This window comes from Pristiophorus japonicus, chromosome 10 (assembly GCF_044704955.1).
Source record: "Pristiophorus japonicus isolate sPriJap1 chromosome 10, sPriJap1.hap1, whole genome shotgun sequence".
Lineage (NCBI taxonomy): Eukaryota > Metazoa > Chordata > Chondrichthyes > Pristiophoridae > Pristiophorus > Pristiophorus japonicus.
Window position 1 is genome coordinate 87,883,979 of NC_091986.1, and position 17,619 is coordinate 87,901,597.

General features: G+C 43.0%; 1 protein-coding gene across 1 annotated transcript in view; it reads right to left on the reverse strand.

Moving 5' to 3' along the window:
• Positions 1 to 17,619, reverse strand: part of LOC139275018 (protein diaphanous homolog 3-like) — a 1,005,387-nt gene that overhangs the window by 411,661 nt on the left and 576,107 nt on the right. The window contains 3 exon segments of the mRNA XM_070891880.1: positions 1,662 to 1,763; positions 11,388 to 11,482; positions 11,581 to 11,670. Of these exon segments, the coding sequence (XP_070747981.1) occupies positions 1,662 to 1,763; positions 11,388 to 11,482; positions 11,581 to 11,670 (287 nt within the window).

Consider the following 17,619-nt stretch of genomic DNA (forward strand, 5'->3'; position numbering starts at 1 on the left):
ACATTTTGAAATCTAATTTTGCCTCACTACATCTTCATTGAACTTGAATTTATTGTGGAAGTAATTTATTTTGTAACTCTAAAATAAACAGCAAAGGAAAACAGAAGTTAGGAACACATTTTTAGAAATAAAGAATAAACATAAATGTAAGACATTGCAAGCACTCAATGTATTTCAGAGGTCTTTTCTCATCTTGAACTGTAACTATAAAACTTTCATACAGATTTTGTTATACTTTTTCAGTTTGTGATGTTAAAACTGTACCAGTGAGGTTTTTTTGTTGCTACTTCTGTGTACTGAATGTTATTTGTGGCTGTGTTATAATGACAAGGGGTAGTTATATTTGGGACAAATGACAGGATGAATGATTTTTGCTGGAAAACGCACTACAATTTGTTAAAGTGCTCCCACATATGGTGTGGAAACTTGGGCCCATAGCATCAATAATTTCACATTAGACCTTTGAATTGATCTCCGATGTTGGTACACATTTTAAGTAAAGCACAATGATTAACACAAGGATGGGTGTGGGCAAAACCTGAATTACAAAGATTTGTGTAAATGGGATTTATAAATTAGAAAAATTCTAATGATTTGAGTAATTCCAAAGAAGTTTCAGTATTTATCGGTCACAGCTAATAACATATTCCTGTTAATTCAAAGTTAAGTTTGCTTGAAAGAAAATCAAATTATCGAGTAATTTGAATTAAACAATTTTGAACTGATGGAAAAATCTAAAAACTGAATACTTCTAAGTAGGAGTGGGCACAGAACTGTTACCTATGCACTATGGTCTAATCAGTACAATTAAATACATTTCTGATGAGAAAGCAGTCCCTTCTGCTTGTTTATCTCAGATGTAAATCAAAACTATGGGGGGGGGGGGCAATCAACAGTGTACCACATAATTGCTCAAAATGCTCAAATATTTTTAAAATGTCTGTAATTTCATTATTTTTTAAAAAAAGGCCGTTAATGATGAAGAATACTAAACCATTAGTCAAGATGTCAGCCACTTTTTGCACTACATCGTCACCTTCAGATTTATTTAAAATAATTCAATTTTATGACTGAGTTTGGGGATGTGAAGGTAAACTGAAGCCTCACCTCCTTATTACAATTATATACGTTTTACATTTTTCACTTTCACTTTTTTTAAACTGAAAATAAGTGATTAAAATCTATTCCATGTGAGCCAATGGAAAAGCGATGCTGAGTAGATTTGTCAAGATTAAGTCACGAGGGCATGTAAGTAGATTAAATAATGAGAGAGAAACCTCAAGCATGTTATATCACTGCCACGTCAGAGTCCAAAATACTTTTCTTTCACACAAAAATATTAAATCTTTACAGTAACCCACTGTTAAGTAATTTCTGACCTTCTGACCACCCAAAGCAATCTGACATCATTAAAAGTCAAATTTCAAATATAGAGGCAAGTAAACTTTGATCTGCAGAAATGAATCCTATTTGGTGTTACTAGCAGAAATATCGAGAGATTTATATAACTATCAAATAATGCAGCTTTTTATTAATGAAGCTAAACAAAACACTGCTGAACACGAAATTCTATCCTATATGGAATACTCAACAGTTCATGATAAACATTCATCCAATCTTAATATGATGATTTGTGCATTTCTGGTGCACAGAATACTCACCACAACCCCAAATTGTTCTGGTTCTGACAAGCTATTGTAATCACTCTGGAAACGTGCCAAGGTAAGCACCTGCTCTTGTTCTGGTAAGTGGCTCACCAAGTTCTGTTGACATATCAAATAGCCAGAATAAGGCCTGTTTTAAACATATTTTGATGCCTGAACATCAGCTGATATTTTGTACTTGTTTTCACAAAATCTTTAATACACAGGAGACAAGTTAGAGTAATTCAGAAAGGGGAGCCAAAGATTTTTTTTAAATACTATAAGACAGACAACTGTAATGACAATGAAACTGCTGACAGTAAATTGAGTGCAATGCAACTCCCTGTAAATACCACACATATAATACACAATTTACCCAGTTACAATAATCATATTAATGCACTTATTTTGGCTCAAAATGATAACAGACCAACAACCATTTTACCTTTGACATGAGACTAAATAGCAACAGTGCACAGCGATGCCTCAATCTACATCGTACATGTCTGTTTGCAGACTCAGAAAGGAGCAGTATCAGAAACTCAGTTGGATAGTGCAGCATAATTAGGGACTTACTCAGGCAGAGGAGCAGCACTAGGGACTCAATCAGGCAGCATTGCAGACTTACTTGGAAAGAGGAACAGAATTGGGAACCCATATAGGAGCAGAGCAGAACTGGAGATTCACACAGGGCAAGGAGCATCATTGGGGAAATAGTATTTTTGGCTAACACCCACATGTAACTAATGTTCAGAATGGCAAGATGTCGTTTGTTATATGTGGAATTTACAGTCTAAATTAAAAAAATATATGCTTGTATAACTATGAATGCTTTGGGAAAAATAAGTTTTTTTGAACTGATCCTTCGCAAACAACTGAGGCCGCAAAATTCGGTTCCGAAGTGCCATTGTTTGAGCGCTATAAATTTTTTTTTAAAATTCATTCATGGGATGTGGGCATCGCTGGCAAGCCAGCATTTATTGCCCATCCGTAATTGCCCTCGAGAAGGTGGTGGTGAGCTGCCTTCTTGATTCACTGCAGTCCGTGTGGTGAAGGTACTCCCACAGTACTTTGTCGTAACGGTTGTGTACGACTGAGTGGCTTGCTGGGCCAGTTCAGAGGGCAGTTAAGAGTCAACCACATTGCTGTGGGTCTAGAGTCACATATAGGCCAGACCAGGTAAGGTTGGCAGGTTTCCTTCCTTAAAAGGACATTAGTGAACCAGATGGGTTTTTACGACAATCGGTAATTATGTGGTCACCATTACTGATACTAGCTTTTTATTCCAGATTTATTAATTAACTGAATTTAAATTCCCCAGCTCCCATGGTGGGATTTCAACTCATGTCTCCGGATTATTAGTCCAGGCCTCTGGATTACTAGTCCAGTAACACAACCACTATGCTACCATTCCCTCCAAAGTGCCATTTAGGTTCCAAAATGGCATCTGCAACGCATGTGTGCGCATACACACACACTGTTGATGCAAGCTGCACCGGGGCGCAGAGGAGTCATCGAACGGCAAGTGGACGAGGAGGCTTCATAAACAACTGGAGTAGGCTGCAAGCCCCGAGTAATAACCCGAAACTCCAGCATTTGCAGCGACGTGTTTTTCTCCCGGTAACAGGCCTGGATTCACCGCCATCTTTGTACAGGAAGGCGGGAAGGTTCAGCGTGCAGCCCGCTCACTTCATGGCATAACAGCGCAGGCGCAGCCATTGTAGCACGGGAACAGAATGGGCGGGGCTTCGGTGTCTGTTCCCAACTGGGTCCCAGTGTCCGGGAGTGGAAGTCATTGACTCATTTATTTTATTCTCGCTCTCCACCATCGGATTTCTCACGATCTCTCTTGAAGGCACTGGAGTTGGATAACAGACTTTCTCCAAGCGTTCGGGAGGTCCGTGAGTTCGGGAGAGTCCATGAGTTCGGGAGAGTCCGTGAGTTCGAGAGCTCGGGAGGCCAGGAATCCGAGAAGCAGGAGGGCCGGAGGTACGCAAGGAATTCACTTCTGATGAGGATTGGACAGTCGGAGGAACAGGCAGTTTAAAAAGAGCGGGAGCCAGAGAGTCGGAGGAGCGGGCAGTTTAAAAAGAGTGGGAGCCGGAGAGTCGGAGGAGCAGAGCAGGTCGGGAGCAGCGAGGCCCATAAAAGGGGGCCCAGCAGTCGGGAGGCCAGCTGGGGCAGGGGCAGAAGGTAAACAAAGAAGTAAAAATAAATCGAAGTGTAACGTCACAGCCAACAGGGTAAGTGATTGGCTGGTGGATTGGTGAGTATTTAATCTTTCTCTTTTTCTTTTATGATCAGCAAGAAAACTTTGGTGTTGTTATCAATTAGGTTAATTTAAGGATTAAGCCATGGCAGGAGTGTCCCTGACAACTACATGTGCAGGAAGTGCGCCTAGCTGCAGCTCCTGAAAGACCGCATTGCGGCACTGGAGCTAAGCATGGATTCACTCTGGAGCATCCGCGATACTGAGGGTGTCGTGAATGGCATGTTTAGTGAGTTGGTCACACCACAGGTAAAGGTTACACAGCCAGATAGGGAATGGGTGACTATCAGGCAGAGCAATGGAAGGAAGGGAGTGCAGGGGTCCCCGGCGGTCATCTCCCTCCAAAACAGAGACACCAACTTGGGTACTGTTGGGGGAGATGGCTCATCACGGGAAGGCAGCAGCAGCCAAGTCCATGACACCAGGGGCAGCTCTTCTGCACAGGAGGGCAGGAAAAAGAGTGGGAGAGCTATAGTGGTAGAGGATTCTATTGTAAGGGGAATAGATAGGCGTTTCTGCAGCCGCAAACGAGACTCCAGGATGGTATGTTGCCTCCCTAGTGCAAGGGTCAAGGATGTCTCGGAGCGGCTGCAGCACATTCTGGAGGGGGAGGGTGAACAGCCAGCTGTCGTGGTACATATAGGCACCAACGATATAGGTAAAAAACGGGATGAGGTCCTACAAGCTGAATTTAGGGAGCTAGGAGTTAAATTAAAAAGTAGGACCTCAAAGGTAGTAATCTCAGGATTGCTACTATTGCCACTTGCTAGTCAGAGTAGGAATTGCAGGATAGCTCAGCTGAATACATGGCTTGAGGAATGGCGCAAGGGGGAGGGATTCAAATTCCTGGGACATTAGAACCGGTTCTGGGGGAGGTGGGACCAGTACAAACCGGACGGTCTGCACCTGGGCAGGGACGGAACCGATGTCCTAGGCGGAGTGTTTGCTAGTGCTGTTGGGGAGGGTTTAAACTAAAAAGGCAGGGGGATGGGAATCTATGGCAGGGAGGCAGAGGGAAGCAAAAGGTAGGAAGGAGAAAAGCAAGAGTGGAGGGCAGAGAAATCAAGGGCAAAAATCAAAAAGGGCCACATTACAACATAATTCTAAAAGGACAAAGAGCGTTAAAAAAAAACAAGCCTGAAGGCTCTGAGTCTCAATACGAGGAGCATTTGTAATAAGGTGGATGAATTGACTGCGCAGATAGCTGTTAAGGGATATGATGTAATTGGGATTACGGAGACATGGCTCCAAGGTAACCAAGGCTGGGAGCTCAACATCCAGGGGTATTCAATATTCAGGAAGGACAGACAGGAAGGAAAAGGAGGTGGAGTAGCGTTACTGGTTAAAGAGATTAACGTAATAGTAAAGAAGTACATTAGCATGGATGATGTGGAATCTATATGGGTAGAGCTGCGCAACACCAAAGGGCAGAAAACATTAGTGGGAGTTGTGGACAGACTACCAAACAGTAGTAGGGAGATTAGGGATGGCATCAAACAGGAAATTAGGGACACGTGCAATAAGGGTACAACAGTTATCATGGGTGACTTTAATCGACATATTCATTGGGCCAACCAAACTGGCAGTAATACTGTGGAGGAGGATTTCCTGGAGTGTATAAGGGATGGTTTTCTAAACCAATATGTCGAGGAACCAACTAGAGAGTAGGCCATCCTAGACTAGAACTTTTGTAATGAGAGAGGATTAATTAGCAATCTGGTCGTGCGGGGCCCCTTGGGGAAGATTGACCATAATATGGTAGAATTCTGATGGAGAGTGACACAGTTAATTCAGAGACTAGGGCCCTGAACTTAAAGAAAGGAAACTTCGACGGTATGAGACGTGAATTGGCTAAGATAGACTGGAGAATGATACTTAAGGGTTGACGGTGGATAGGCAATGGTAGACATTTAAATATCACATGGATGAACTACAACAATTGTACATCCCTGTGTGGCGCAAGAATAAAAAAGGGAAGGAATAAAAAAAGCAACCGTGGCTAACAAGGGAAATTAGGGAAAGTGTTAAATCCAAGGAAGAGGCATATTAATTGGCCAGAAAAAGCAGCAAACCTGAGGACTGGGAGAAATTTAGAATTCAGCTGAGGAGGACTAAGGTTTTAATTAGGAAAGGGAAAATAGAGTACAAGAGTAAGCTTGCAGGGAACATAAAAACTGACTACAAAAGCTTCTATAGATATGTGAAGAGAAAAAGATTACTGAAGATTAATGTAGGTCCCTTGCAGTCAGAATCAGGGGAAATCATAATGAGGAACAAGGAAACGGTAGACCAATTGAACAAATATTTTGGTTCTGTCTTCACTGAGGAAGACACGAATAACCTCCCGAAAATACTAAAGGACCGAGGGTCTAGCGAGAAGGGGGAACTGAGGGAAATCCTTATTAGTCAGGAAATGGTGTTTGGGAAATTGAAGGGACTGAAGGCCAATAAATCCCCAGGACCTGATAGTCTGCATCCCAAAGTACTTAAAGAAGTGACCCTAGAAATAGTAGATGCATTGGTGGTCATTTTCCAATATTCCATGGACTCTGGTTCAGTTCCTATGGATTGGAGGGTAGCTAATGTAACACCACTTTTTAAAAAAGGAGGGAAAGAAAACAGGGAATTATAGACCAGTTAGCGTGACATCAGTGGTGGGGAAAATGCTGGAATCAATTATTAAAGATGTAATAGCGGCGCATTTGGAAAGCAGCGACAGGATCGTTCCAAGTCAGCATGGATTTATGAAAGGGAAATCATGCTTGACAAATCTTCGAGTTTTTTGAGGATATAACTAATAGAGTGGATAAGAGAGAACCAGTGGATGTGGTGTATTTAGACTTTCAAAAGGCTTTTGACAAGGTCCCACACAAGAGATTGGTGTGCAAAATTAAAGCACATGGTATTGGGGGTAAGGTATTGACGTGGATAGGGAACTGGTTGGCAGACAGGAAGCAAAGAGTGGGAATAAACGGGACCTTTTCAGAATGGTAGGCAGTGACTAGTGGGGTGCAGCAGGGTTCAGTGCTGGGACCCCAGCTATTTACAATATACATTAGTGATTTAGACAAAGGAATTGAATGTAATATCTCCACGTTTGCAGATGACACTAAGCTGGGTGGCAGTGCGAGCTGCGAGGAGGATGCTAGGAGGCTGCAGGGGGACTTGGACAGGTTAGGTGACTGGACAAATGCATGGCAGATGCAGTATAATGTGGTTAAGTGTGAGGTTATCCACTTTGGTGGCAAAAACAAGGCGGAAGATTATCTGAATGGTGACAGATTAGTAAACGGGAGGTGCAACGAGACCTGGGTGTCATGATGCATCAGTCATTGAAGATAGGCATGCAGGTACAGCAGGCAGTAAAGAAAGCAAATGGCATGCTGGCCTTCATAGCGAGAGGATTTGAGTATAGGAGCAGGGAGGTTTTACTGCAGTTGTACAGGGCCTTGGTGAGACCACACCTTGAGTATTGTGTGCAGTTTTGGGGAAGGATATTCTTGCTATTGAGAGATTGCAGTGAAGGTTCACCAGACTGATTCCCGGGATGGCAGGACTGACATATGAAGAAAGACTGGATCAACTAGGCTTATATTCACTGGAATTTAGAAGAATGAGAGGGGATCTCATAGAAACATATAAAATTCTGATGGGATTGGACAGGTTAGATGCAGGAAGAATGTTCCCGATGTTGGGGAACTGCAGAATCAGGGGTCACAGTCTAAGGATAAGGGGTAAGCCATTTAGGACTGAGATGAGGAGAAACTTCTTCACTCAGAGAATTGTGAACCTGTGGAATTCTCTACCACAGAAAGTTGTTGAGGCCAGTTCGTTAGATATATTCAAAAGGAAGTTAGATATGGCCCTTACGGCTAAAGGGATCAAGGGGTATGGAGAGAAAGCAGGAATGGGGTACTGAAGTTGCATGATCAGCCATGATCATATTGAATGGTGATGCAGGCTCGAAGGACCGAATGGCCTACTCCTGCACCTACTTTCTTTGTGCCAGATGCCACCTTGGTGTGGGTGTCATGGGCGCAGGAAGCGTCTGTCGGAAGTTTGCAGATCATGACGTCAATCAATGTTCAATGCTGATTTAATGCCAGTGCTGCCATTTTGGAGCTCAGCGCTCCAGCTAATGCCCTCACAAACATGAACACGCATTCACCAGCAGGAACGACACCAGCACTCTTTAAAGGGATCATCAACTACTTTCAGGTTAGTGGCTGATTGATTTCTACTGGCTGTTGCTACGATTGTACAAATGTTTGGTGGTTTCTAGTGCTCGTTGAAGTTGCTAAAGTCTACAGGGAGTGGTACGGCACGTGCTGAAGGTTTTTGTCTTGACTTCAATGATTCTGCAAATGACTTACTCCACAATATGGGTGCAGTAGTAGGCATTCCACTTTGCCTACAGCATGACAGGGAAACTGAGCAGAGGCGACAAAGAACAGAACAAGCTGCTGGTAGAGGGCGGGGGAGAAGGGCACTCAGCAGGCCATATCTGCCCAGAATGTTAAGGGAGAAATGCACATTGAAACTGAACCTCAGCATGTCTGTGCTTCAATAAGGACGTCCTCTCAGAAATGTGCCACCTGCTGCAGTCACAACTGCAACTTCAGAGCAAGGCGAGAACAGCATTGCCAGTGGCTGTGAAGGTGACCGTGACATGAACTTCTATGTGTCGGGCTCCTTCCAGGCTGGAGCAGGCAATATTTGCAACATCTCCAAGTTTACAGTCTACTGTTGCATAAGGAAGGTCATTGAGGCTCTGTATTCCAAGAGAGCTGGGTACATTTCATCCTCTCTTGCTGGAGAGCAGCTGGCGGAACGAACATGCGGCTTCGCAAGGATTGCAGGCTTCCCCATAATGCAGGGTGCCACAGACTGCATACACGTCATTTACGGGCACCCCACGTCAACTCTGAGAAGTACCGCAACCGAAAGGGATTCCACTCCCTCAATGTCCAGCTCGTGTGCCACCATATGCAGCGCATCAGGCAAGTCAATGCCCGGTATCCTGGTAGGAGTCATGATGTCTCCATTCTGCGGTCGTGTGCTGTGCCATCTGCATTTGAGCCACAACAAACCAGAGGGTGGCTACTGGGTGAGAAGGGCTCACGACATGGTTCATGACTCCAGTGCGCAATCTCCACACGTGTGGGCAGCATATATACAACGAAAGTCATGCTGCCACACAAAACATGATAGAGCACACCACTGGCATGCTGTGGAGGAGCTCTGCAATACTCGGCAGAGCGAGTATCAAGATTCGTGGTGGTTTGCTGCATGGTGCATGGGCTGGCTGGCTGATAAGCAACAGCAGGGGCACTGGCGAAGTAGCAGGGGTAGGAGGAAGAATGCGTCATCTCATGAGTGTCTCACCACATGCAGATCATGCCTCTGAGCTATCCTCTAAATTATGCGCAACGTAAGTATCTGAGCTGGTGGCTGAGAGTTTGAAATTGAGTAATGCTGTTTCTTCTTCATCACTGTCTTCCTGCTCTTCCACACTGCCTGGCCAAGTTGCAGTTTTTTGGTATCTGAAAGGAGTAAGGCACAGAGATAAGGTTGTGGTGAGGGAAGGGGGAAAAGCTAGAAGTGCATGCTTACAACATCTGCAGATAGTAAATCAGAAGAGATTGTGGGATGAGGGGGAAGTGAGATGCGAGAAAGAGGAATAGATATGAAGATACCATCAACTACTATTGTTTCAGCCCTGCAGCTCGCCACGGCCTCAACTGAAACAATAATGGCCACCATCGTCACCTCCGTCGGGGTAAGGATATACAGCCAAGCCTGTCCCCTGCCGGTTAGGTCCTTGCTGTCTCCAGTTATGCGCTAACTAGTCCTGCAAGAGAGGGAAATGTGTCATAAGTGTGGTGAAATGTGTTGGGTGATCTGCCTGCCATGCCAGTGTGTGCAAACTGTGAGATGTGGGTGTGAGGCTTGCAACAGTGCTCAGTGTGTGAGGGTGAGGTGAAGCTATGAATGTGAGGTATGAGTCGTGATTGACAGAAATTGTTAGTAGGTGAATGATGAGGGTATTGGTGCATTGAGCAGTGTGTGAGACTCGTGGTGCAGTTAGTGGGATATGGCATTTGGAGATGAATTAATTGACCTTGACCACTCGTGTGAGGTCACTGAACTTCTTGCGGCATTGCATCCAGGTCCTCGGGTATTGACTGCCATGGCTATCTGCTCCCACTGCCTTCACAGCATCTGGTCCCCTGTGAATAGAGGACCTCTCTCCTCCTGTCCAACTGCTCCACAAAGGCCTTTAGTGCAGCGTTAGAAAACCTCGGTGCCGCTCTCTCCCTTTCCGCCACACTTCAGTCCTCTGCCTGTTCAGATGCTCTTACACAAATAATTGCAGCACCTGCTCCAGCCAGCATGCATCTCCCCTTTAACAGGTACAGGCTGGCTTTAAGCGGTGGTAGCCTCACACAATCTTGGGCCCCCGGCTGAGGCATGCAACCAGTATGGTGGGCACTGGCTGCACACAGTCATCATGCAAATTAGCAGGCAGCATGAAGTTGGCGTGCTGCCTGCATCGTAAGCAATGGTTGCAGGTTAATTGCGCATCGCGACCCCCGTGTCAGTTTTCAGAGGCTATCGAATTTTGCCCCCGATTGTTTAATTGACAAAATCATAACTTTGTGTTAGACATCAACCATTATTCAAGTGTAGTGCCTGTAAATCAGTAGAAATTGTCTCTTGACTAGTGCTGGTTAGTGAGGGGCTGTTATAATTTAAAGTTGAAAATCTATTTTGATGCCAACAGCTAGATTTTATTGACGGGTCGTGGTATGGGAAAAGGCCATACATATCCACGACACATAGCAGAGATCTTGGTGCAATCCAGGACAAAATTATAGTTGATTTAGTTTGATGACTTTCAGATTTTTTCTTGAAAAATATGACATGTAAGAATTAATTCAAAGGTACTGTTTTTGTACTCTAATATATGAGTTTAAAAAAATATCTTCCAATATTTGTGCTTTGGCACTATCTATACCTCGATTCTTTAATAGAGTAAAAATTAATACCATTTATGAGACTGTGACACAATAATAATGATTGATGTAGTGCATTATATTTTCATTTGCCAAGTTATAGCAACTTGACTCTTGGGCTACAATTGTTATCATATCTGTTCTATACAATTAGAATTTTTACCAAGCAATTACTAAAATTGAGAATAAATTAACCACTAGTATTGTTGATTGCTAATATGAGTTTCTTTTATCATTTTTTTAAACTCAGCCAATTAGTCCAAGAAGACTATCTCATTCTAATATGGTTTCAAAAGTTTACTGATTTTTATAAAACCGAAAGGCTATAGAAAGTAATGCTTTGTATAAATAATCAGTGTCGAAATCAACCATGTTTTAATTACCAACCAATTATGCCCTCAGACAAAGTTAAGGGTGAGCTCAGGGCCTATTGAACAAGAGTTAAAAAATATATTTTACCTGGATCATAGACTCGGTCAATTGTTCTTCATCCACTTCCAAAATAATCCTTTTGATCTCCTCATAAGGCATCCGAAAAGATCCAAGAAAAATGGCTACAAAAAACATTGTCACAAGTGATAAAGATATATACTTTGCTACATTGAAACAAGGCTTAAATTATGAGGTAACTAAATAATCATGTCACACTTACAGAGGTTCTGTGCTATCTTTGGGTCTAAGACTTTAAGTTCTTTAATTCTCTTCTTGATTTTTTTCTCTTCATATTTTTCATCTTTTTTGCCTGCAAGGTACAAATTAGTATATTTTATTCTTGCATTTCAAAACATTAGTTCCACCCATTTTTTATTTGTAGCGCACATCATCAAACTACAAAATGGGCTTATTTTATACTGATATAGATGCCAGCGTATGTTTCAAAAACACAGAAGTTATGGCTGAGTGTGCTTCGCTTCTACCTCTATGCAAATCACTGAGTTGCTGGAAAGAGCAATGGCACATTTAAAATTAATTAAACTAATCATTTCTTGTTGATGTACAATAAAGAGAGAATCAAGTCATTACAAAATAGGGATAACATTACATTGTTAGGTAGAACTGCGAAATTTGACAAAAAAGATAAATTAGAGCCGAAATAAATAAAACACAGAACAGTACTTAAAATGAGGCAAGATACAGGATCAACACAAATCCATTACTTTGATATGCTATAAAAGTAGCTTTGAAGCACACCAAGGCATTGTCAAATAAGCTGGAGGACAGGCTACACAAACTACACCACAATTATGATATATGCAAAGAAAATAGTTGCTATTTCAGGATGTGCACCAGAATAATTGATGTGGTTTAGTTTGATGCCGTGCCTCCTATCTTTATTGAATGATCAGTAAATAGGATAACACCTCTATTGATTTATTAACACAGGAAAAAAAATCAGTGCTACATATGTAAATCCAACACTCGAGGGGAAATTCTAAATTAAACCTTATGTTAATGAGTCGTATGCTAATAAGTAATAAATAGTTGAAGACCATTCAATTGAGCAAGTTGAAACTTGCATTAATCCATAATTGTTGAAAGAGACCATATTTTTGTTCGATTCAGTGAATATAATACATCAAACTACAACCTTTTATCCAAGGACCCTGACAGATTTCCTTTTGGTCCAGACAAAATAATCTCTCACCTAAATAATTCCATGTTACAAAATTGAATCTGCTTCCCTCAGAACACAAGATCCACTGTTCAATACTAATTTATTTTGGAAAGACACGTCATTCAATATTAATGTTTTGAAACTGTTTCACTTCAAAATATAATTTGAACCTCATTTTCTAACATTTGGTACAGGCTTTCACAACAGATAACACAAATTCATAAAACAGCAACTGAATATTTAATGTGAGTTTGTTCATGTCTTCATTTTCACCTTGCACTGCTATGAACCACCTGCATGGAAAGCAGGCTGAACTGCCGTCTGGATCTGCTCGAATGAAAATCTTATTTTATGCACCATCCAGCAGGAAAGCACATTCACTAGGAGTGGTGAACCTCGACACTTCAGTCTTGCTTGTTGCCCAAGTGTCAGTTGTTTCTCCTTTTAGACTGCTCAATGTGTGCCCAGACCTCTTAATAAAATCTCGGACTTAGTCTGCAGTATAAACTGTTAAACGCACATTTCTGCAATTGACTTTTATTTTGGAGGTGGAGGGAGGGGGGTGTGGGGAGAGAAAGAGGAGAGATTGAAAGATCACTGCAAATCTGTTTAACTGAAAAAGGCACAGTCCTTCAAAAATTGTTTGCCATACCATTTTTTTTAATTTTGAAAGCTGAGGGAGCAGAGAGTCTGTGTTATTTTGTTCACAATTATGTCATTTGCAAATAACATAAATACTTTTAACAATCTAACGGATCACCCTTGACACTGTCCATGGAAAGTCAAAATAGAGCAAATTTCTCCAAGTGCATTAGAGATGCTATCAATAAAGCCATAGGTGTGGGATGGGGTTGCCAAACCTCCCGGAATGCCCTCAAGTCTCCCAGACACTGCTGCAAGCAACTCAGGAGAAAAATCACAGGGGCATAAAAAAAATTGGAGATGAAAAAAAGGCTGTTTGATGGTCTGGAATCATCCAATCAGGTAACAAAGAATCTGTTTGCTTTCCAATTGACTGCGAGGATGGACACGTCGGGGAAGCATGGGGGCAGGATGTTTGAGGTGGGAAGTCATGTGATAAAACTGTCTGGAATACATCCAACTGGAGCTGGCAACCCTAGGGTCCATCTAGTGGCAGACGTACGCAATGTGTCTGTGTGCTCGGTAGCTATATAATTGGAAACATCTATCGACATGTCACCAAAAGGAATGACAGAACAATGATGCCCAGATAAGGAGTGTGTAACATACATAACAAATGTATTATCTAGATGAGGAAAGATACCATGGGCTCAGTGCTGGGACCTCAGCTCTTTACAATATACATTAACGATTTAGATGAAGGAATTGAGTGTAACATCTCCAAGTTTGCGGATGACACTAAACTAGGTGGTGGTATGAGTTGTGAGGAGGACGCTAAGCGGCTGCAGGGTGACTTGGACAGGTTAGGTGAGTGGGCAAATGCATGGCAGATGCAGTATAATGTGGATAAATGTGAGGTTATCCATTTTGGGGGCAAAAACATGAAGGCAGAATATTATCTGAATGGCAGATTAGGAAAAGGGGAGGTGCAACGAGACCTGGGTGTCATGGTTCATCAGTCATTGAAAGTTGGCATACAGGTACAGCAGGCGGTGAAGGCGGCAAATGGTATGTTGGCCTTCATAGCTAGGGGATTTGAGTATCGGAGCAGGGAGGTCTTACTGCAGTTGTACAGGGCCTTAGTGAGACCTCACCTGGAATATTGTGTTCCGTTTTGGTGTCCTAATCTGAGGAAGGACGTTCTTGCTATTGAGGGAGTGCAGCGAAGGTTCACCAGACTGATTCCAGGGATAGCTGGGCTGTCATATGAGGAGAGGCTGGATCAACTGGGCCTTTATTCACTGGAGTTTAGAAGGATGAGAGGGGATCTCAGAGAAACGTATAAGATTCTGACGGGACTGGACAGGTTAGATGCGGGAAGAATGTTCCCGATGTTGGGGAAGTCCAGAACCAGGGGACACAGTCTTAGGATAAGGGGTAGGCCATTTAGGACTGAGATGAGGAGAAACTTCTTCACTCAGAGAGTTGTTAACCTATGGAATTCCCTGCCGCAGAGAGTGTTGAGGCCAGTTCATTAGATACATAGAAACATAGAAACATAGAAAATAGGTGCAGGAGTAGGCCATTCGGCCCTTCTAGCCTGCACCGCCATTCAATGAGTTCATGGCTGAACATTCAACTTCAGTACCCCATTCCTGCTTTCTCGCCATACCCCTTGATCCCCCGAGTAGTAAGGACCTCATCTAACTCCTTTTTGAATATATTTAGTGAATTGGCCTCAACAACTTTCTGTGGTAGAGAATTCCACAGGTTCACCACTCTCTGGGTGAAGAAGTTCCTCCGCATCTCGGTCCTAAATGGCTTACCCCTTATCCTTCGACTGTGACCTCTGGTTCTGGACATCCCCAACATTGGGAACATTCTTCCTGCATCTAACCTGTCTAACCCCGTCAGAATTTTAAATGTTTCTATGAGATCACCTCTCATTCTTCTGAACTCCAGTGAATACAAGCCCAGTTGATCCAGTCTTTCTTGATAGGTCAGTCCCGCCATCCCGGGAATCAGTCTGGTGAACCTTCGCTGCACTCCCTCAATAGCAAGAATGTCCTTCCTCAGGTTAGGAGACCAAAACTGTACACAATACTCCATGTGTGGCCTCACCAATGCCCTGTACAACTGTAGCAACACCTCCCTGCCCCTGTACTCAAATCCCCTTGCTATGAAGGCCAACATGCCATTTGCTTTCTTAACCGCCTGCTGCACCTGCATGCCAACCTTCAATGACTGATGTACCATGACACCCAGGTCTCTTTGCACCTCCCCTTTTCCTAATCTGTCACCATTCAGATAATAGTCTGTCTCTCTGTTTTTACCACCAAAGTGGATAACCTCACATTTATCCACATTATACTTCATCTGCCATGCATTTGCCCACTCACCTAACCTATCCAAGTCGCTCTGCAGCCTCACAGCATCCTCCTCGCAGCTCACACTGCCACCGCAAATTTGGAGATACTACATTTAATCCCCTCATCTAAATCATTAATGTACAGTGTAAACAGCTGGGGCCCCAGCACAGAACCTTGCGGTACCCCACTAGTCACTGCCTGCTATTCTGAAAAGTACCCATTTACTCCTACTCTTTGCTTCCTGTCTGACAACCAGTTCTCAATCCATGTCAGTACACTACCCCCAATCCCATGTGCTCTAACTTTGCACATCAATCTCTTGTGTGGGACCTTGTCGAACGCCTTCTGAAAGTCCAAATATACCACATCAACTGGTTCTCCCTTATCCACTCTACTGGAAACATCCTCAAAAAATTCCAGAAGATTTGTCAAGCATGATTTCCCTTTCACAAATCCATGCTGACTTGGACCTATCATGTCACCTCTTTCCAAATGCACTGCTATGACATCCTTTATAATTGATTCCATCATTTTACCCACTACCGATGTCAGGCTGACCGGTCTATAATTCCCTGTTTTCTCTCTCCCTCCTTTTTTAAAAAGTGGGGTTACATTGGCTACCCTCCACTCCATAGGAACTGATCCAGAGTCAATGGAATGTTGGAAAATGACTGTCAACGCATCCACTATTTCCAAGGCCACCTCCTTAAGTACTCTGGGATGCAGTCCATCAGGCCCTGGGGATTTATCGGCCTTCAATCCCATCAATTTCCCCAACACAATTTCCCGGCTAATAAGGATTTCCCTCAGTTCCTCCTCCTTACTAGACCCCCCGACCCCTTTTATAACCGGAAGGTTGTTCGTGTCCTCCTTCGTGAATACCGAACCAAAGTACTTGTTCAATTGGTCCGCCATTTCTTTGTTCCCCGTTATGACTTCCCCTGATTCTGACTGCAGGGGACCTGTTTGTCTTTACTAACCTTTTTCTCTTTACATATCTATAGAAACTTTTGCAATCCGTCTTAATGTTCCCTGCAAGCTTCTTCTCATACTCCATTTTCCCTGCCATAATCAAACCCTTTGTCCTCCTCTGCTGAGTTCTAAATTTCTCCCAGTCCCCAGGTTCGCTGCTATTTCTGGCCAATTTGTATGCCACTTCCTTGGCTTTAATACTATCCCTGATTTCCCTTGATAGCCACGGTTGAGCCACCTTCCCTTTTTTATTTTTATGCCAGACAGGAATGTACAATTGTTGTAGTTCATCCATGCGGTCTCTAAATGTCTGCCATTGCCCATCCACAGTCAACCCCTTAAGTATCATTCGCCAATCCATCCCAGCCAATTCACGCCTCATACCTTCAAAGTTAGCCTTCTTTAAGTTCTGGACCATGGTCTCTGAATTAACTGTTTCATTCTCCATCCCAATGCAGAATTCCACCATATTATGGTCACTCTTCCCCAAGGGGCCTCAAGAGGGAGTTAGATATGGCCCTTGCGGCTAAGGGGATCAAGGGATATGGAGAGAAAGCAGGAAAGGGGTACTGAGGGAATGATCAGCCATGATCTTATTGAATGGCGGTGCAGGCTCGAAGGGCTGAATGGCCTACTCCTGCACCTATTTTCTATGTTTCTATGTCAATACAACTGCTTTCACTCAATTGACAGCTGTGTTCATTTAATTACAGTGTTGAAAAAAGGGATTTGATTTTTTTAAATAATCAAAATCAAGTGAGATTTAATGTCTGTTAATAAAGGACTGATCTCTGTTGGGACTCAAACCTGTAACCAAAGAGGTGCAAACCATTCATCTTACAACAGCCCTAGTGAGACAATTGTAGAAAAAGATTGTAAATAAACCTGTGGAAACAGATAAAAATGAATACTATCCCTTTCAGATAACATTGCAGAACTTTAAGTTGGATTATGATTCAGGGTTAAATGAAAGAGCAAACCATTTTTTGCACATTAGAGTAGACAATGGTTCAACAAACAGTGGGTATAAGCAGCTGGGATTTTAGAAGGTTGCATTCTAGTAAAAGACATTACTTAACAAGATCCAGGTAGCTGATTGGAGCGTGGGCAGGTACAGCAGGAGCAGCGAGGTCGGGGCGAAGGAGCGGCGAGA